Below are 18271 nucleotides of genomic sequence, written 5' to 3' on the forward strand. Positions count from 1 at the left end.
TTGACGTGCTGTCAGTGGATTGAATCAGGGCACGTGAAGCGTCTGGGGTAAACCATGGAAAGCTGTGTGGGGCCTGGTTGTGGAAAGGGAGCTGTGGTTTCGGGCATTATTGCATGACAGCTAGAGACTGAGTGTGAACGAATGAGGCCTTTGTTGTCTTTCCTAGCGCTACCCCGCACACATGAGGGGGGAGGGGGATGGTATTCCATGTGTGGCGAGGTGGCGATGGGAATGAATAAAGGCAGACAGTGTGAATTGTGTGCATGGGTATATATGTATGTGTCTCTGTGTGTATACATATGTGTACATTGAGATGTATAGGTATGTATATTTGCGTGTGTGGACGTGTGTGTATATACATGTGTATGGGGGTGGGTTGGGCCATTTCTTTCGTCTGTTTCCTTGCGCTACCTCGCAAACGCGGGAGACAGCGACAAAGCAAAATAAAAGAAATAAATGTATATATATATATATATATATATATATATATATATATATATATATATATATATATATATATATATATATATATATATCTGGGATATCCATTAGATCCAACCATGAGGCTTGTAATCTTATGGGGTACTACGGAACTAGTAATCTTGACATGAAGGTGTAACAAGTCTCTGGGCACCACTTGTAAATTACCATAACGCAATATCAGATATTTACATCCAGCAGTAAAGAGCAGTGCCAAGGTTATGAGGTCATTACCGAGGTTGGAGGGAAGCCATCCACTCAACAGAGACCTCTACCAGCAGGAGAGTAATAATGTACACAGACCCCTGAGGGTTTACTACAATATATTCTCTGATGCTTCCAGCCGACCACTTAGCCAAGGCCTATAACAACACCAGAGTAATAATATACGCTACTCCTACATGACTTCCTTTGAGATTTTATCTGATGTCTCTACTGCCGTCCTTTTCTTATGGTGGATATAAACATGCGTGAGCACCGTCATATTGATAAACCTACTGGCAAGTGATGTGGTACTGATAATAGTAGATGACCTGTGGGGGTAGCAGGTTCAGTCAGGTGTATAGCCAACATAGCTGTCCTTATCAGCTGTGCATCCTGGCCAGATGATCACTCGTGGATAAGAAGGGTTGTCTCTAATGGTAATATGTTTCTAATCTTATCCTTCAAAATAAGAACCACAGGTGGTAGACCACAGCAGTTACAACGAGGATACATCCTCATTCTCTGGTACACATTCGTTTTACAATGGTATTGACCTCAGACATTTACTGTTACACTGCAAGACTTGTATGCTCAGTGCAGTGAACTATGTTCCGTGAATTGTCTACGGGTAACTGATCTTGGAGCACATACTTTGGCACAGAACTTGCTCAGTGCATATTCTGCTTTAATTATATATATATATATATATATATATATATATATATATATATATATATATATATATATATATATATATATATATATATATGTATATATATCAAGTATGAATATGTACATTTGTATATATGTACATGTCTGTGTATGTGTATGTATATGTATGTATATGTGTATATTTGATCCTAAATGTTGTCATTCAATATTGCCATTTTCTGAATGACCTATGTAGTGCATTTGTGAAGGAATAGGTTTGAATTTAACTGGAACGACGTTGTCCTCCCTAAGAAAGAAAATCCCCTGTATCTCTTGTCTGATATCCTGCCAGCCTACAGGATTAGAGTTCAGAAACTGGAATTTGTGGACGTCCAATCTGTAGGTCCATTAGGTTCATGATGGCGAGTCTAGATCAATGATCGATTCTAAAGGCAGCACTAGTGACGAGTGCAGTGAGTCTCCCGTTGTATGTACTCTGAATATCTCTGTGTCAACTCATCAAGATCAATCAGAGGATGTAGCAGTTACTGAACATGTGTGGGTCATAGTAAGGAACCCCGGTGTCAGGCCTAAGAAAATTCCAGGGTGAAAAAAGACCCAGGGTGAGGTAAGACCCAGGGTGAGGTAAGATCCAGTGTGAGGCAAGACCCAGGGTGAGGCAAGACCTAGGGTGAGGTAAGATCCAGTGTGAGGCAAGACCCAGTGTGAGGTAAGACCCAGGGTGAGTTAAGACCCAGTGTGAGGCAAGACCCAGGGTAAGATCCAGTGTAAAGCAAGACCCAGTGTGAGGCAAGACCCAGGGTGAGTTTAGACCCAGTGTGAGGCAAGACCCAGGGTGAGGTAATTTGTAGTGTGAGGCAACACCTAGGGTGAGGCAAGGCCAAGGAAGAAGCAAGCAAAACGTTAGTCAAAAGTTAGGATGATGCAAAACCGATGGTAAGGCAAGACACAGTGGGGAAGCACCGGTTGAGGCAGGAGCTATGATGAGGCAAGACAAAGGATGCGGCAGATCACATGGTGAGGCAAGGCTCTGTGTGAGGAGTCCAGAGTGAATGAAGTCCAAAAATTCTTTACAAAGTCCTACACCGAAAAATACGAAGGGTGTCTGAGCGTAATGAACTTAGTCACAGACTTACAAAATTTCATGTCAACCTTCCTCAAAATGAAGATATGGCACGAAACACGGTATGTTGGACGGATGAAAGCTGAGCATAACCGTTATGTCTGCCTCCATAAGGAGGAAGATATGATGATCTGCAGTACCAATAGTTCACGACAAGTGTAGACATTTTCCTGAAGAGCTTAACATCTGCGAGAATGATACTCCAAGTCGTGGTACTTGTCAGTAACTGGCAAATTGTTGATGAAAAAAGTAAGTGTTCTCAAAACTCCTTCACTATAAAGACTTGTAAACATCCTTTTTAATCTTTTGATTATATAACTGAGTTAAAATTTTTTTGCTTTCTTTTATTCAAAATTGCCCGTAACTTTCTCCCAGAATTTGGCGTTTATAGAAGTCTGACTAACAAATCGGATAATACAGCTACTGATGATCAGTTGTCCCATAGGAAAATGTGAACAAAACCTTCATGAACTTTTTTCGTCTCATACATTACAGCACTTGCATTTACTGTATCTTGACCTTCACTAACTATAGCAGATTTAGAACTGCAAAGGGGACCAATAAATTTCATGGTTTCCTCCCGTCTTACAGTGTGTGCATTTGACTTCCATTATTTACATGGTTAAGTCCAGGATCTTGACTCTGGAGTGGCGACCTCTAAGAATAACTTACCGCCGTACCTCCGTGCGTTGTTGCTAGACTCGTCTAGTCCGGGAATTAAACCTACGACACACTGATCCTGAATGGACTGCGCTAATCCCTGTGGAGGACACGCTGGCAGCTCCGTTGTCCCCTCAGGAGCTGATGTAAAATTACTGGCCAGACAGTGTGGGTCGGTGTTTACATCAGAGGAATAGCGAGCTCTCAGCTTAGTGAAGTGTTGTCTGTAGATTTACCATTCTATTGTAGTATCAACATGCCAGATTTACAGTAAATATTTACATCGGTTACTGTAATCATAGCAGAAATACAACTTCGATATAGATGTTATCATTGTGTTGACGTAAAGTGTGCAAGTATGAAGTATCTAAGTTGGAATGATAGTGATCAGACATCACACCAGCTGCCCCTCTCAGCATGTTTATATCCAAATGTCTCTCTTTTACACGTCTATAACTCAACACGTAATCTAATAATGCCAGTTGACCATCATCTCACATACGCATACATGTGTATATTTCACTATTCAAACCAGGTATTCCCAATTACCAGTCTTTTATCAGCACGCAACTCCACAAGCTCTTCACCATTTTCATTCAAAACACTAAATACCCCATGCACACGAATTATACCCCCTACTGCCACATTACTTACCCTCGCATTTAAATCAGCCTTCACTGACACCAGGTTTTGTGGACCAAAAATGCTGACACATTCACTCAGATGATCCCAAAACACTTGCCTCTCATGATCTTTTTTTCTCATGGTCAGGTGAATAAGCACTAATAGACCACTCTTCTCTCGTCATCCGCTTTCACTTGTGCTCACATGAATTTAGAATTTATTTCCTTACACTCCATCGCACATTTCTACAACTCCTGCTTTAGGAGTAGTGCGACTCCTTCCTTAGCTCTTGTCTCCTCACCAACCCCTGACTTTACTCCCAATACGTTTCCAAACCATTCACCACATTTATCCCTAAGCTTCGTTTCATTCAGAGCCAGATCATCCAGGTTTCTCTCCTCAAGCATACTACCTATCTCTCCTTTCCTCTCATCTTAGTTACATCCATACATATTCAGACTCCCCAATCTGAGCCTCCGAGAAGGATAAGAACTCCCCGTTTGACTCCTTCTGTATATATATATATATATATATATATATATATATATATATATATATATATATATATATATATATATGGCATCTGGAATGTACATTTGAGAAAAACCGGCCGTTTCATATCTTCCCGCCACCAGGCACGGCAGGAAGATATAGAGGTTCCTGCCATATTTTTTTTCGTTTGTTTACTTCCTCCTTTCTGTAATATCACTGCCGTTTCCTTCCTCTCATCCACCAACACACACACATACACACACGTATACACACACCTTTTCCTCTTTCCTGTCCTTGCATCATACAGTTACATCTAGTCTGATGCTGACTTCCCCTTCTCTACCATCACTCTGCTCTGATTTTCACATTTCCTAATCCTTTCTTTCCCTCTTTTTGCTTCTTCCTACTCACGTCACGTCATCAGCTCCTCCCTGTTCATGTACATAAGTTGGTCAGTGGAAGTGGTATGGAAGGTTTGTTCTATGTCCAGCCCACGGAACGTGTAAATGTGATCAACGAGTCATGAAGGAAATCGTGTGTCCGTGTAAAGTAGGGGATAAATTCGTTGGTAATTAACCTGGTCGTACAAAAATGATACTCGCAAGCGCATGTTATTAGCAATTTATTTTTCTCGTAGATCTTATCATTAATGCCACGTTGTGTAGTAATGCCACCTACATACACCCTGTATCGACCAATACCTGGATTGGAAGGGTCCTGGGAGAAAAACGTGGTGCGCTGTTTTGTTCTTGTTTACGCCTTTATACCACCAGGAGGGGAGACACAGCCCCTCCTGTTTTCTCCAATCTATGATTTACACATAGACGATGTTTCTTTATACCAGGACGATATTTTCTTGAAACATATGACGCAGTTACCGTGGTCAAAATGTATGGATTTGTTTTCTGATGTAAACCTGCAGGATTTTATACCATAGTATTGGAGACTCTGTATATCAGCCTTATGACAGCACATGTAACAAATAGCTGAAGTTTAGTGAACAAAGTTAGGAACATTGATTTGTCTGAACATAAACTCATCAGTTTTGATGTGATTCCCTGTTCATCCAGACGTTGAGTCAAATCTTTATCGATAAAAATCTGTTGTAGTCATGGGAAATCCCCTTAGTCCCATTGTCAGTAACTTATACATGGAATACTTTGAGACCGAGATTCTAACTTCTATCAGTAATCTTCCTAAAGTTTAGTTTAGGTACATTGATGATGTGTGATTCTTATGATCATCTTCCCAATATTGTCATGTTTCCTTTAATGAGTTAAACAACATTCACCCCAGCATCAGATGCAAGATTGTATGGAAAAAAAAGGAAAATGCCGTATCTTATGCAAGACAAGTACTGAAAACCAGTGCTTTTAATGTTGTCTTCCAGTACAACAACACTGTCCGTAAGACCTTTATCCAAAGTAGGCCAAATTATCAGAAAACTGGGAGTACTCTGGGTTTACTCCGGTAAACGTAAGGCAGTATATACACTGGGCAGACTGGAAAAACAGAAACTGAGAAATGCTGTTGGCACGGTCATTCAGTAAGCAGGGTGACCACAGCAATGGTATTGCTCAACATTGTCAAGAAAATGATCATCATATAGACCTAAACGACCCAGGCACACTGTAACCCTCATATGGTTATGCTACGTGTGATGTCACTAAATATGTTTTAATTGCTTACATTAATAACTTTAATATATCCCCATGAAATTTTAACCACATTCTATTATCATCCAAATAATTATGAAGGAATTATCAAGACACGATAACAAAAGAAGAGTAGTTGTTGAACACGCATCTCGCTACTCAGGCCAACCACCTCCACACAACTTCCCTTAACCACAAAGTACCTCACAACTTTCCTTACAACGGCCAGGCCAGTGTCTACTGTGGTATTGTGGTAACAGGATGTACTGGTGTGCTCGTGTTGGGATCTGAAGCTTTATGAAATGTTTACACTTGATGAGGCGGTCTGTCTCCACGGAACACGTTGTATATTGTGTATTACCAAAGAAAATTATCTGAACTCCTGCTGAAATGCGATTATCCCTTCATTAGATTATCAGACTAATGTGATCGTCTAATTATCAACACACACACACACACACACACACACACACACACACACACACACACACACACACACACACACACACACACACACACACACACACATTATATATATATATATATATATATATATATATATATATATATATATATATATATATATATATATATATATTTTTTTTTTTTTTTGCCGCTGTCTCCCGCGTTTGCGAGGTAGCGCAAGGAAACAGACGAAAGAAATGGCCCAATCCACCCCCATACACATGTATATACATACGTCCACACACGCAAATATACATACCTACACAGCTTTCCATGGTTTACCCCAGACGCTTCACATGCCCTGATTCAATCCACTGACAGCACGTCAACCCCGGTATACCACATCGCTCCAATTCACTCCATTCCCCGCCCTCCTCTCACCCTCCTGCATGTTCAGGCCCCGATCACACAAAATCTCCCTCACTCCATCTTTCCACCCCCAATCCGGTCTCCCACCTCTCCCGCTCCCTCCACATCCGGCACACACATCCTCCCGGCCAACCCCTCCTCATTCATTCTCTCCATGTGCCATATATATATATATATATATATATATATATATATATATATATATATATATATATATATATATATATATATATATATAAAATTTTCTCCAAAAGCTAAGGGCTAATCTGTATCGCTTACCGCTCGGTGGTCACCGAAGGAAATATATAGAGTTCCGAAGCATGACTGATGTGAGTTATGTGTTGCCAAGAGAGAGAGAGAGAGAGAGAGAGAGAGAGAGAGAGAGAGAGAGAGAGAGAGAGAGAGAGAGAGAGAGAGAGAGATTAATATTCCACTAGATTTTAAGTCATTTTCTCACCATTATATCAGAACACGATGATCTACGACGTGATGACACATTTGATGTATCAGACAAGGCCACAGTGTATGTGGTGCGTCACTGAACATCGTAAGATAAAATGAGTCAAGTTTGGTCATTATCTTCCCTGCAGTGATACATGGGGCTGAGGAGGGCTCATCAATTGTAGTGCCACACTCGGATAATGGAAGTCATGCCTAATTGCATTGAGTCCTGCCTGACTAATTAGTGATGTCTGATTAATTTGAGGTATGTCTGATCGATTAGGGTCATGCCAGATTAATTAGTGGCATGTCTGATGTGTAGGGTCACGCTGGACTAAGTAAAGGCATGTATGATTGATTTAGAGCCATGCTGCACCGATTCAAGGCACCAATGATTTATTAGGACCTTGCCGGACTGATTGAAGACATATCTGATTGCTTAAAGTCATGCGGGACTAATCAAAGGCATGTCTAATTAAGTACAGGCATGCAGGAGTGATTAGAGGTACGTCTTATTGATAAGGGTCTTACCGTACTGATTAAAGGCATGTCTGATTGACCAAGGTCATGCAAGACTGATTAGAGGAATGTCTGAATGTATGTGTTTGTTTAAGGGCATGGCGGACTGGCATGTATGATCGACCAGGGACATGTCTGACTGATTTGAGGAATGCATGACTAGTCATGCTGGTTGCGGCAGTCAGTCACACTCAAACGCACTAGTGGCTGGTCGATAACGTGGCTACCTGGCTCAGGCTAGGGTATATATATATATATATATATATATATATATATATATATATATATATATATATATATATATATATATATATATATATATTATCCCTGGGGATAGGGGATTAAGAATACTTCCCACGTATTCCCTGCGTGTCGTAGAAGGCGACTAATAGGCCCAGTCCTCTGTTCTTAACGCTACCTCGCTAACGCGGGAAATGGCAAATAGTTTAAAAGAAAGAAAGAATATATATATATATATATATATATATATATATATATATATATATATATATATATATATATATATATATATATATATATATTTCATACTATTCGCCATCTCCCGCGTTGGCGAGGTAGCGTTTAGAACAGAGGACTGAGTCTTTGAGGGAAATCCTCACTTGGCCCCCTCTCTGTTCCTCCTTTTGGAAAATTAAAATCGAGAGGGGAGGATTTTCAGTCCCCCGCTCTCTCCCCTTTTAGTCGCCTTGTGCGACACGCAGGGAATACGTGGAAAGTATTTTTTCACCCCTATCCTCAGGGATAAGTATATATATATATATATATATATATGTGTGTGTATCGCTAATGGGATGGCCTTGATTAGCGCCTCAGCTGCCCGTACCGTCTCAGTTAACATAGAAATCTACATATGACTGCTGGTGCAGCACACGAACGTTGGTGCCACTCATGACTGCCCGTGACATCATATATGTGTTTCTAAGAGTGTCTGTAATTGTACGTACATGCATTTCTGCTTGTGTGTCTGTAAGTGTATCATTGCATGTATAATCGAGTAGATCTCTGTAACTTCGTGTATATATTGATGTATGTATGTATGCGTGTATATATTTTTATGTATATACGCATATCTTGAATTGAATGAGCAAATATCAATTCCACGAGGATTGAACACGACATTCAGACTTACACGTTTAAAGAACCATTGAGATGCACACCATTATCATCGGCTGGAGTCTGCCTATTGAACATAGAGAATAACAAGGAGTTAGCGCTTCCTACATGACTACGTTGCTGGTTTGATTACTTTCACTTTAATACATTATTCAGAAGGTTATATCCTAAGCTGTGACCTCCATTAAGGAGGTCACCTTTGTTCACCTCTGCCTTGAATGTCTGTCTTTGTACTTTTTACCAACTGAATTGTTATTGTGTGATTATTTATTTGATTCTAATACGAGATTATGATATTAGCGAATCTGTAGATCCCATTCTGTTTTTGGCTTAACATTGAGTCCCCTGTGTGGTTAATCAAACTGTGTATGCTCAGATTTCTGTCGCTCTCTGTAACCTTTGAAGATGTGGAGAGAAACACATGCCAATATTTTTCAGTTGATAAAGTACTTTGTCAAGTTAATAACTTTCCTTGTGGGACATATGTGGCCAAAGTTATAGCTCTTTCTTTTTCATCCTTTAAAGAGCAACATTTCTATCCATAAAAAATGCTTATCAAATGGGACAAGAGAACTGTATTCAGTCCACCTAGTGCTAAGTTAATTTTCTTTATGATAAAGAAAACTTTTTGATATCTTGAAACCTGCCAGTAGTAAAGACGCTTTTACATATAGATAAAGAATAAGTTGAAAGTGTAGGACAAAAGAAAGAAAAAGTTGAAGCATTTGGACCGCTCGCCATCATGAATAGTTTATTCCACCGACGCCACACACCGTGTCGGAACCGCCTTTCTTCTGCGTTGCTCCTGAGTACATGAACCCGTCGTGTGGGGTTTGAGGTCCTGGAATACTTTATGACAAACTATGACTAAAAATCAATACCAAGTCGTCGGCTTCAGATACCATAAATGGCGAGGCTTTCCTTGGGTATCTAGGATGTCATGCCACAGATGGCGCTCGACGAGGGTGAAATGAATGAGATGATAACGATCTCGTTATCTTCATCACTTACATGTAAATACATATTAGCAATGTATTTTGGCGTGTCTTTCCTTGTATGTTGCTTAGACTATCAATAATCCACCTCTTGCACTCAGCAAACCTTTGTGTCGTTTTAGTAAGAATATTTTCTGCAGATATGGCAGAATCCCGAGAACTTTGTGGTGCACGTAAACGATAATATTGGTTGTCTCGTGAACTCATGGTTCTCCTGAAGTTTGAAAAGATAGTCTTACTTATGTGCTGTGTCTGATTTTGTTATTCAGATGGATTCAGAACATTTCCATTATTCATCCTTTATCGTATGAGATCCCGTTTGACCTGCATTCTGCTTCGTTCAGAATCCTAAAGATCTTTTTACATTGTTGATTACCAGAACAAACTAACATCTCCATCATTATGTTGTTGACTTAAAATTACTAAATATAAATGCGAATGTTAAATATCAGACACTGTCAAGAGAAATAAGAATCAGAAATGTTTCTCATGTGACGTAAATCACATGAGATAAATAATCTTTATTTCTGTTTTGTTTTGTTTTGACTCTGTATCAGTTTTAGAGAGTAGAATGAATATCACATCACATCTTGAAACTAGGTTCATCTTCCCAGGCCCTGCAGGTGGAAACTCGCGACTCTGTGGCTTCTGAGGAAAGATTGGCTTCTCGCATCATCAAGCATTGCATACGAGCTTTCTTAACCCTGTGTTTTCATACACTATTCCCTGCAGATCAACTCTCTTCCATGCAAATTTCAGGAGGCTCTCATGGTCTTTAAGTCATTCTTTCGTTTTCTAATACATTGCTCTTTTTCCTTAAACCCTGAGCATTGCTTCTGTATTATTTGAAATTCATCCTCATTCGTCCTCAGACGAGGGTGAGGAAATGATGCAAGAGACGCAGTGGTCTACACCAGGTTCGTAATGACAGAAAACAACAAAGCAAAACAAACTGACGACTGAAACGCTGAAGGGACGTGTCTGGCATCACGGTGAAAATGTTGTTGTGGATTAACGCTAGGCTTAGGAACTCAGTGTTTGTTTTTGCAATTTACAATTAAGTGTTGTACTGCAGTGCAAACACACTTGTACAGTGGACAGAGACATTGTTGCTACTATTGACTGTGAACGATTCACAACGGATCAGCCAGCTTAAGCACCAGCGCAAGGGTTCAGACAAGCTCAGTCGGGACTGCGAAAGTAACATATAAACATGCATGAAATATACAATTGGAATAATGATGATACAGATCTAATGACAATGAAAACTGTCTAGTCAGAAGACGAGTAGGTAGCGTGAGAATGTTGCTGTTGAAGAAAGATTCCCCAAGACTCAACCTTACATGGTCCATTGTCTATCGACGGCTCGTCCAACCTTCTTCTCGTGTTCGCGTGAGCAGTGCGTCAGTACAGCGGAGGTTAGGGTTGTTAACCTGTAAAGAGACATCCAGGTGGGTGATATAGATCATAAGCTGAGTTCTCTCATGAGGTAAGAACTTTCTGTATTGTAGTATATTCAATGAAAATGAAGATAAGAGATAAAAATAGTAAGTTCTGTACCAGGTAATAGATGATACTTAAGGGTAATAGAGGCCACACTGTCATGACTAACGACCCCGCCCTCTGTCTCACACATGCTATTAAAGTCTATATAAAGATATGACTGAATCCTTAAATTATACGTTTTTTTCCAGGAGTGAACACTTACTGCAACACACCACTAGATACTAATGAGTTCACTTCACGTATATGCTGGTATTCGTAATATTTCTCAATTCTAAGAACTGAAAAAAAATATATGTATATGCTGTAAGTTTTAGATTCAGAATATTATGTTGACAATTATTCTCTTATTTCCAGGTTAAAGAGAAGATCGCTACGAGTAACAACAGGAGAGAACAGGTCAGGTCACAACAGTCGGCTTTGTCTGCGTCAGATGAGAGGGAGTCGACGGGAAGGAAGAGTGTGAGGTGGAGGACCTAGCACCTCGGTTCCTCCTGGCCCTGCGTCAGGCTTGGCCTCTCCTCGCGTGTACCGCCGCCCCGGGCTACACCCACATATGTCCTCGCTTCCAGTGTCTTTATGTTGTCTGACTCCAGGGAGACAAATAAAGCTATGTGAGTGCGTGTATATATCACAGCACGTATGTCCAAAATCAAGGTGCTGCCATGATGGATCGCGATGCCAACACTGAAACTTGACTATCAATCTGAACATGTTGTAGTGGGTCTGGTGCCAGCTGTTTACCAATGTCTTTATAGAAGCCATTGATTCTGACTAACAGCATCGCCCTATACGTTAATGATCACAGTACCCTAAGATATGACACATTCTATGCGTCAGTCAGAACACACACGGGCCAAGTGAACCAGCAGGCCATAACGACCCTCGACAGCGTCAGCAAGAAGTGTTGCTGCGTGTAATCCCAGATTCAAGACAATGGACATTTTCACCTGGGCAACCTTCCTCATGCTCGTCCACACTCAAGGTCAGTAATCTTACTTTGCTCAGCCATGACCGTGATTGCATGATCTTATGACCTCATGTTTCAGACAATATGGTTACTAAGAACATGGATTTCCAGCCATAGAATTCTGGAATAAAAGTTTTTGATGGTTCTTGAGACCAAATCACAAATGTTATTACAACCTGATTTCAACAGAACTTACATTTTAAACTATAACATTACCAGAAGAGAAGAATTGGTATATAAATAGAGAATAAGAGAGACTTGTGGTGATAGCGATAACGTAAACCTTTAACCTGGTTTCCTCTTCTTATCGTTCCCACTATTGGTCATTATGCTTCATAATTAGAAAACTTTTGTTTTCAAAACTTTCGTGCGTGCGTGTATCTGTGCTTACCTATTTTCAATTACACATTTGTACTGCGCAAGGAGGGAATTTTACGTTCGTGGGCCTTCAGATCTTCACTCATCACTACTGTTGTACAACTTTTTAAACTTTTGTATGTTGTTCAAATTATGTATTAATTCTTGATTTAGTTTATCTCAGTCATCTACCACTCTCAGCTGAAGAAAATACTTGCTTATGTCCTTTCAAACAAACACGTTCTCTAGCTTCATGTTTTGGTCTCTGGTTTCTATCCCTCCATGTTTCGAAGAACTCTTCACTGTCTATTCATCAAGCTGCTTTAGACTCTTGAAAGTTGTGATCAGGTCACCTTTCACTCTTCTTCGTTCTACGTTAGGCAAACTTTTCCCTGTAAATCAGCCGTCTTGATAACGGTACCAGCTTTGTTGCTTTCCTCTGGACCTTCACTAATAGCTCTTGAGCCTCTTCTAGTACAATGAAGGATGTGAACATCATGCTAAATATTTCCGGTTCTCATGACAGTTTCCTTACGTTCTTGGTTATGTTAATACCAGGTTGATTGGTTGTTTGTTTGGGCTTCAGACTTATCATTAAGGCCGTCAACGTAAGTTACATCCTCAAACTGAAAAATCTTTAACACTTTCTTCATGTGTTAGAAATAACTGTAAGACCACATACACTCTCACTATGCATGTGGTTCATGATTGATACCAATATCAACAGGCTACGTGCATGACAACTGTTACACCTGTTAACCGGGAACTAACGTGTGTTAAAATTTTTTTTTATATACTTTTTTATTATACTTTGTCGCTGTCTCCCGCGTTTGCGAGGTAGCGCAAGGAAACAGACGAAAGAAATGGCCCAACCTCCCCCCATACACATGTATATACATACGTCCACACACGCAAATATACATACCTACACAGCTTTCCATGGTTTACCCCAGACGCTTCACATGCCTTGATTCAATCCACTGACAGCACGTCAACCCCGGTATACCACATCGCTCCAATTCACTCTATTCCTTGCCCTCCTTTCACCCTCCTGCATGTTCAGGCCCCGATCACACAAAATCTTTTTCACTCCATCTTTCCACCTCCAATTTGGTCTCCCTCTTCTCCTTGTTCCCTCCACCTCCGACACATATATCTTCTTGGTCAATCTTTCCTCACTCATTCTCTCCATGTGCCCAAACCACTTCAAAACACCCTCTTCTGCTCTCTCAACCACGCTCTTTTTATTTCCACACATCTCTCTTACCCTTACGTTACTCACTCGATCAAACCACCTCACACCACACATTGTCCTCAAACATCTCATTTCCAGCACATCCATCCTCCTGCGCACAACTCTATCCATAGCCCACGCCTCGCAACCATACAACATTGTTGGAACCACTATTCCTTCAAACATAATCATTTTTGCTTTCCGAGATAATGTTCTCGACTTCCACACATTCTTCAAGGCCCCCAGAATTTTCGCCCCCTCCCCCACCCTATGATCCACTTCCGCTTCCATGGTTCCATCCGCTGCCAGATCCACTCCCAGATATCTAAAACACTTCACTTCCTCCAGTTTTTCTCCATTCAAACTCACCTCCCAATTGACTTGACCCTCAACCCTACTGTACCTAATAACCTTGCTCTTATTCACATTTACTCTTAACTTTCTTCTTCCACACACTTTACCAAACTCAGTCACCAGCTTCTGCAGTTTCTCACATGAATCAGCCACCAGCGCTGTATCATCAGCGAACAACAACTGACTCACTTCCCAAGCTCTCTCATCCCCAACAGACTTCATACTTGCCCCTCTTTCCAAAACTCTTGCATTTACCTCCCTAACAACCCCATCCATAAACAAATTAAACAACCATGGAGACATCACACACCCCTGCCGCAAACCTACATTCACTGAGAACCAATCACTTTCCTCTCTTCCTACACGTACACATGCCTTACATCCTCGATAAAAACTTTTCACTGCTTCTAACAACTTTCCTCCCACACCATATATTCTTAATACCTTCCACAGAGCATCTCTATCAACTCTATCATATGCCTTCTCCAGATCCATAAATGCTACATACAAATCCATTTGCTTTTCTAAGTATTTCTCACATACATTCTTCAAAGCAAACACCTGATCCACACATCCTCTACCACTTCTGAAACCACACTGCTCTTCCCCAATCTGATGCTCTGTACATGCCTTCACCCTCTCAATTAATACCCTCCCATATAATTTACCAGGAATACTCAACAAACTTATACCTCTGTAATTTGAGCACTCACTCTTATCCCCTTTGCCTTTGTACAATGGCACTATGCACGCATTCCGCCAATCCTCAGGCACCTCACCATGAGTCATACATACATTAAATAACCTTACCAACCAGTCAACAATACAGTCACCCCCTTTTTTAATAAATTCCACTGCAATACCATCCAAACCTGCTGCCTTGCCGGCTTTCATCTTCCGCAAAGCTTTCACTACCTCTTCTCTGTTTACCAAATCATTTTCCCTAACCCTCTCACTTTGCACACCACCTCGACCAAAACACCCTATATCTGCCACTCTATCATCAAACACATTCAACAAACCTTCAAAATACTCACTCCATCTCCTTCTCACATCACCACTACTTGTTATCACCTCCCCATTTGCACCCTTCACTGAAGTTCCCATTTGCTCCCTTGTCTTACGCACTTTATTTACCTCCTTCTAGAACATCTTTTTATTCTCCCTAAAATTTACTGATACTCTCTCACCCCAACTCTCATTTGCCCTTTTTTTCACCTCTTGCACCTTTCTCTTGACCTCCTGTCTCTTTCTTTTATACATCTCCCACTCAATTGCATTTTTTCCCTGCAAAAATCGTCCAAATGCCTCTCTCTTCTCTTTCACTAATACTCTTACTTCTTCATCCCACCACTCACTACCCTTTCTAATCAACCCACCTCCCACCCTTCTCATGCCACAAGCATCTATTGCGCAATCCATCACTGATTCCCTAAATACATCCCATTCCTCCCCCACTCCCCTTACTTCCATTGTTCTCACCTTTTTCCATTCTGTACTCAGTCTCTCCTGGTACTTCCTCACACAGGTCTCCTTCCCAAGCTCACTTACTCTCACCACCCTCTTCACCCCAACATTCACTCTTCTTTTCTGAAAACCCATACAAATCTTCACCTTAGCCTCCACAAGATAATGATCAGACATCCCTCCAGTTGCACCTCTCAGCACATTAACATCCAGAAGTCTCTCTTTCGCACGCCTGTCAATTAACACGTAATCCAATAACGCTCTCTGGCCATCTCTCCTACTTACATACGTATACTTATGTATATCTCGCTTTTTAAACCAGGTATTCCCAATCATCAGTCCTTTTTCAGCACATAAATCTACAAGCTCTTCACCATTTCCATTTACAACACTGAACACCCCATGTATACCAATTATTCCCTCAACTGCCACATTACTCACCTTTGCATTCAAATCACCCATCACTATAACCCGGTCTCGTGCATCAAAACCACTAACACACTCATTCAGCTGCTCCCAAAACACTTGCCTCTCATGATCTTTCTTCCCATGCCCAGGTGCATATGCACCAATAATCACCCACCTCTCTCCATCAACTTTCAGTTTTACCCATATTAATCGAGAATTTACTTTCTTACATTCTATCACATACTCCCACAACTCCTGTTTCAGGAGTATTGCTACTCCTTCCCTTGCTCTTGTCCTCTCACTAACCCTGACTTTAAAATTAACTACACTAAAAACTAACTACACTAAATAAATGAAATCTAAATGATCTCATAAATGAAATGCAACATATCTTTTTTGATTAATTTTATATATTTTGATGATATATTAACTTTGATGATATATTATCATATATATTTTGATGATATATACAACAAGGTCGGCTTACGACTGTGACTGTGGAAATTCAGCACGTTGAATGGATATGTGTTATTAGACTGTCGAATGGACAAATTCCATTTCCACTCATCTAGTATAATGTTGAAAGACCAAGTCCATTCAACATTTCTGTGTGATTGGACATGATATGTGTACAGAGTATAAGGCGTGCATATTCATCTCACCTGCACAATGGCAGGGTTGAGGTTTGTGTGATAATAGCAATTGTTTCCACCATCATAAGCATGTATGTGACGATTCTGAAGCACATTGCAATATAGGAAATATACTAAGACATACCAGACATGATTTCGTTTCAGCTTACATCTAATGATCGTTCATCATAAGTTCACCTGTAAAATACTTCTTGTACAATACATATCCTTATCTCATGTATGTAAGATGGTATCAGATCACAGAGAAATCCCGGTACTTACATGTTAGTGAGGACATCTATCTATCCCTATACGACGGTGATGTGGTCAACAAGATCCATCAAACATGTGAGGCCAGTGTTTGGGAAGTTCACGTGTGTAGCGAACGTTTGGGAGGTTCACATGTGTGGCGAACGTTTGGGAAGTTCACAAGTGTGTTGAACGTTTGGGAAGTTCACGTGTTTGGCGAACGTTTGGGAGGTTCACGTGTGTGGCGAACGTTTGGGAGGTTCACATGTGTGGCGAACGTTTGGGAGGTTCACGTGTTTGGCGAACGTTTGGGAGGTTCACGTGTGTGGCGAACGTTTGGGAGGTTCACATGTGTGGCGAACGTTTGAAAAGTTCACGTGTGGGGCGAACGTTTGGGAAGTTCACATGTGTGGCGAACGTTTGGGAAGTTCACGTGTGTTATGAACCTTTGGGAAGTTCGTGCAGTTAACATCTTGGAAGTTCTGTGATAAATCTGATATTTGCACAGATGTAAGAGAATGAATGTGTTGGAATTTGTAGTGTCGTCACATGGAACACTGTAAGTTGAAAGTACCATATGCACTTACCGACAAAATGGTGAAGGCGAAGTGATGAAGAAAAAATAAAAGATTTACGTGATAGAATTTCGGCTGGAAGGTATTGTTTACATTGTGCAGGGCTGCTGCGCACATATGGTTGCTGAGCCTCCCTCAAGCCTGTGCACCATCGTCTACCCATAGAATATATGATGGAAAAAAAACAGATTCAAATTTCTATTTCATACGATTTGACATGAAAGCCAGTGACGAAAATATCAATGAATAACTGAAACCTGTCCCAGAGAGAGAGAGAGAGAGAGAGAGAGAGAGAGAGAGAGAGAGAGAGAGAGAGAGAGAGAGAGAGAGAGAGAGAGAGAGAGAGAGAGAGAGAGAGAGAGTGTACTTGCCTATTCGTATCTATGACGAGATTTTGCTATTAGACAAGGCTCCGCGTATAACTCACCGCAGGAAAAAATTAGAGTTTGGGAGAAAGAGTAGCGTGGGTTAGGTACTGCTTAGAGTTACGTACGTGTGAGGTGGAGAGAGTGAGCATTAGTGGTGTGGTCGCCAGGAAGACACGATGATCGTTCAGAACAATTGTAATTCTCTAGAGACTTATTATCAGCGTAGCTTAGCCAAAGGTGTCAATCACTGGTTCATGATCCAAGGATGACGCCCATAGGTGCATGTTGCCAGGGTGACCATGATGACTGGTTCATGATCCA

General features: G+C 40.8%; 1 protein-coding gene across 1 annotated transcript in view; it reads left to right on the forward strand.

Annotated features, from left to right (window-relative positions):
- Positions 1-18271, forward strand: part of LOC139748730 (T-lymphocyte activation antigen CD86-like) — a 181011-nt gene that overhangs the window by 49834 nt on the left and 112906 nt on the right. The window contains exon 2 of the mRNA XM_071662125.1: positions 11694-12321. Within this exon, the coding sequence (XP_071518226.1) occupies positions 12273-12321 (49 nt within the window). The 5' untranslated portion in view covers positions 11694-12272. The remainder of the gene's footprint in view (positions 1-11693; positions 12322-18271) is intronic.

Source organism: Panulirus ornatus, chromosome 1 (genome assembly GCF_036320965.1).
Source record: "Panulirus ornatus isolate Po-2019 chromosome 1, ASM3632096v1, whole genome shotgun sequence".
Classification (NCBI taxonomy): Eukaryota; Metazoa; Arthropoda; class Malacostraca; order Decapoda; family Palinuridae; genus Panulirus; species Panulirus ornatus.